The following is a 2,215-nucleotide window of genomic DNA, read 5'->3' as shown; positions in this document are numbered from 1 at the left end:
AATATATTATGTTTGATACAAGGCTAGTAGCGTTAGAGAATGGCATCTAACAGCGAAGGCTCTAGAATGGCCACCTTTTGGGGGCTAGCTTTGCTATTAAATCCCATCCTTAATAAATCAGCAGCACATTAGAACCAGCTAACTTCATATGATTTGATTGTTTTATGATTTGAATTGTTAAACATGTTCCTGCTCAAGACAGTGATCAAGTGATTGTGACATTAGATAAACTCTTGTACACTAAAGTATCTTTAAATTAAATATGCGTTTATGACATTCACATCATGTCGCCTTTGGACAAAAAGAGCGCCAAAAGAAAGACATACTAATAGCTAACAACAGAAAGCTCGATTTAATAAAACATAGAGTGTCAAGAGCACCCCTTATCGCTGCTCATTCCGCTTGCTTGGCTGCCTCGTTTGGAAATCTCTTAGAAGAAGCGCTAGGCGTCAGCGAGCAGACATGCGACTGCTACGCTAAACTCAACTTCCAACACTCTTGCATCCACACAGTCATTTCTCTTGGTGGCAGGCCTTTTGGTTTGGATGACATACACCCAAGATGACATTTAAAGGAAGACCAATCGATTATCTTAATCAGTAATTTAACAACTTCTGTCAATATCGAAATGGAATGAAATTGATCTTGTCTCTTGGCTAAACTTGAATTGCAATTTCGCAATTGTGGTAATGATGTTGATAGTATAAACCATCTTCAAAGTTAAGTTGAAAAAACCATCAGCAAATCAGAAAGAAGAATTGCTTATAGTAACGCGATTCCTGGGGATGATTCGGTTGTCTTACCAGGTTCAGATGACGTTAGAAAAATCGGATGACCTCCAAAGGAAGTGTGCCATCGCATTTGAAAGAAAGCCAAGAATCCTAACAAGACTCGCACTGAACAAACGCAGGCAAAAGTCATGGCAGGAAAGATGGTTGTTTTCATTCAATAGCAATCAGTCATATATTAATAAACTTTATTTATTATTGCTTTTGTCTATATAGATGCTAGCTGGAAAAAAACCACAAATGAAAAAAGCTATTAAGGCCTCACTTTCCTTGACAAGAAAAAGAAAAAGCGCCGATTCCATTCAGGTTCTGAAATTTTCGAAAGTTTAATTGATGGAATTGAGCAAAAAAAGAAAGAAGAAAAGATGTGGACAGTAAGGCTGCCGATGCAGGAGAAGCAGAAAAAGAATCTGGCTATCCAAAAGTTGGCGTCAACCAAATTCATTCAACGATTCAAAACGAATATCACTCTGGATACGTCAATATAAAAGGTGATAGTTTTTGTGGCTACTGCTGCTTAGTCCATTCTGTGTACGGTGATGAAGCAAGATTCTTGGAAGTTAAGATGAAGATACGCGACACCTTGCCTCAGAATAGCGATTTCTATATAAACGCCTTTTTAGACTACATTTTATGTGACAATCCGAAAAATAGTGTTTGTTACGCTATAGAAGAAGAAATAGGAAACAAAGAAATCAACTGGTCAAAGGTTTATATCTGCTTTCAGCAAAAAGTCATAGTTTCTGCTCCTTTCTCTTGTTGGTTTTTTGCTCCCGGTTGCGCCCATCTTAGCGCTGATACGTTTAGACGCCCTATAGCTGTATACCCTGAAAATGAGCTTGTCAGCAGTCCTCCAGAATTGTTTTTTCTGTTGCTGAGAATTGACAAATATTATTGCACAATTGAAGGGTTTGGAACAAATTTTACATCACCAGTAATATTGCAGAGAGTAGAGTATAACCATTTTATTACATTTAATTTTAAAAAACACAAAAAAATGCTATGGACAAGGCCTCATCTAAGCATGTGGGAATATGCTTGCAACAAGACGGGAAAAGTAGGAAGTTACAAGCGTTCTGACTAGAGCAGATACCTCTACTTTGTCCCAAAAAAACAGTTTTTTTCTTTTATATATTCAAATAAACTGTATAATTATCTCTTCATAGTTCTATAAAACTGTATGATAGTATATTGTTGTGTATGGTAACAATTAGCACACTAAGCGTGTTGCTGATGGTTTGAAGATGTTCTGGCAGATAATTTCTCAAAAAAATGCTCTATCTTAATGAAGCTGAAAAAATATGTCTTTTCCTGGAAGGAGAAGGGCAACGAAAAATTGGCCAAAAGCCCATTTTGACAGTAACCTTTCACCTCAAAAAACTTATTACTTTTTACAGGACATCAAAACAATGCCGAATTTATACGCA

The 2,215-nt window shown here is 36.7% G+C and overlaps 1 protein-coding gene across 1 annotated transcript; it reads left to right on the top strand.

Annotated features, from left to right (window-relative positions):
• Window positions 1-913: 913 nt before the first annotated feature.
• On the top strand, window positions 914-2,215 carry RHIMIDRAFT_278171 (uncharacterized protein; the record flags this gene model as incomplete). The annotated part of the gene is made up of 2 exons (XM_023612725.1): window positions 914-934; window positions 1,005-2,215. A coding segment is annotated over exon 2 (515 nt), but the record flags the coding sequence as incomplete, so codon positions are not given.

This window comes from Rhizopus microsporus (assembly GCF_002708625.1).
Source record: "Rhizopus microsporus ATCC 52813 unplaced genomic scaffold scaffold_5, whole genome shotgun sequence".
NCBI lineage: Eukaryota > Fungi > Mucoromycota > Mucoromycetes > Mucorales > Rhizopodaceae > Rhizopus > Rhizopus microsporus.
The sequence above is the reverse complement of the archived record's forward strand: the minus strand, read 5'-3'. Positions and strand labels throughout refer to the sequence as shown.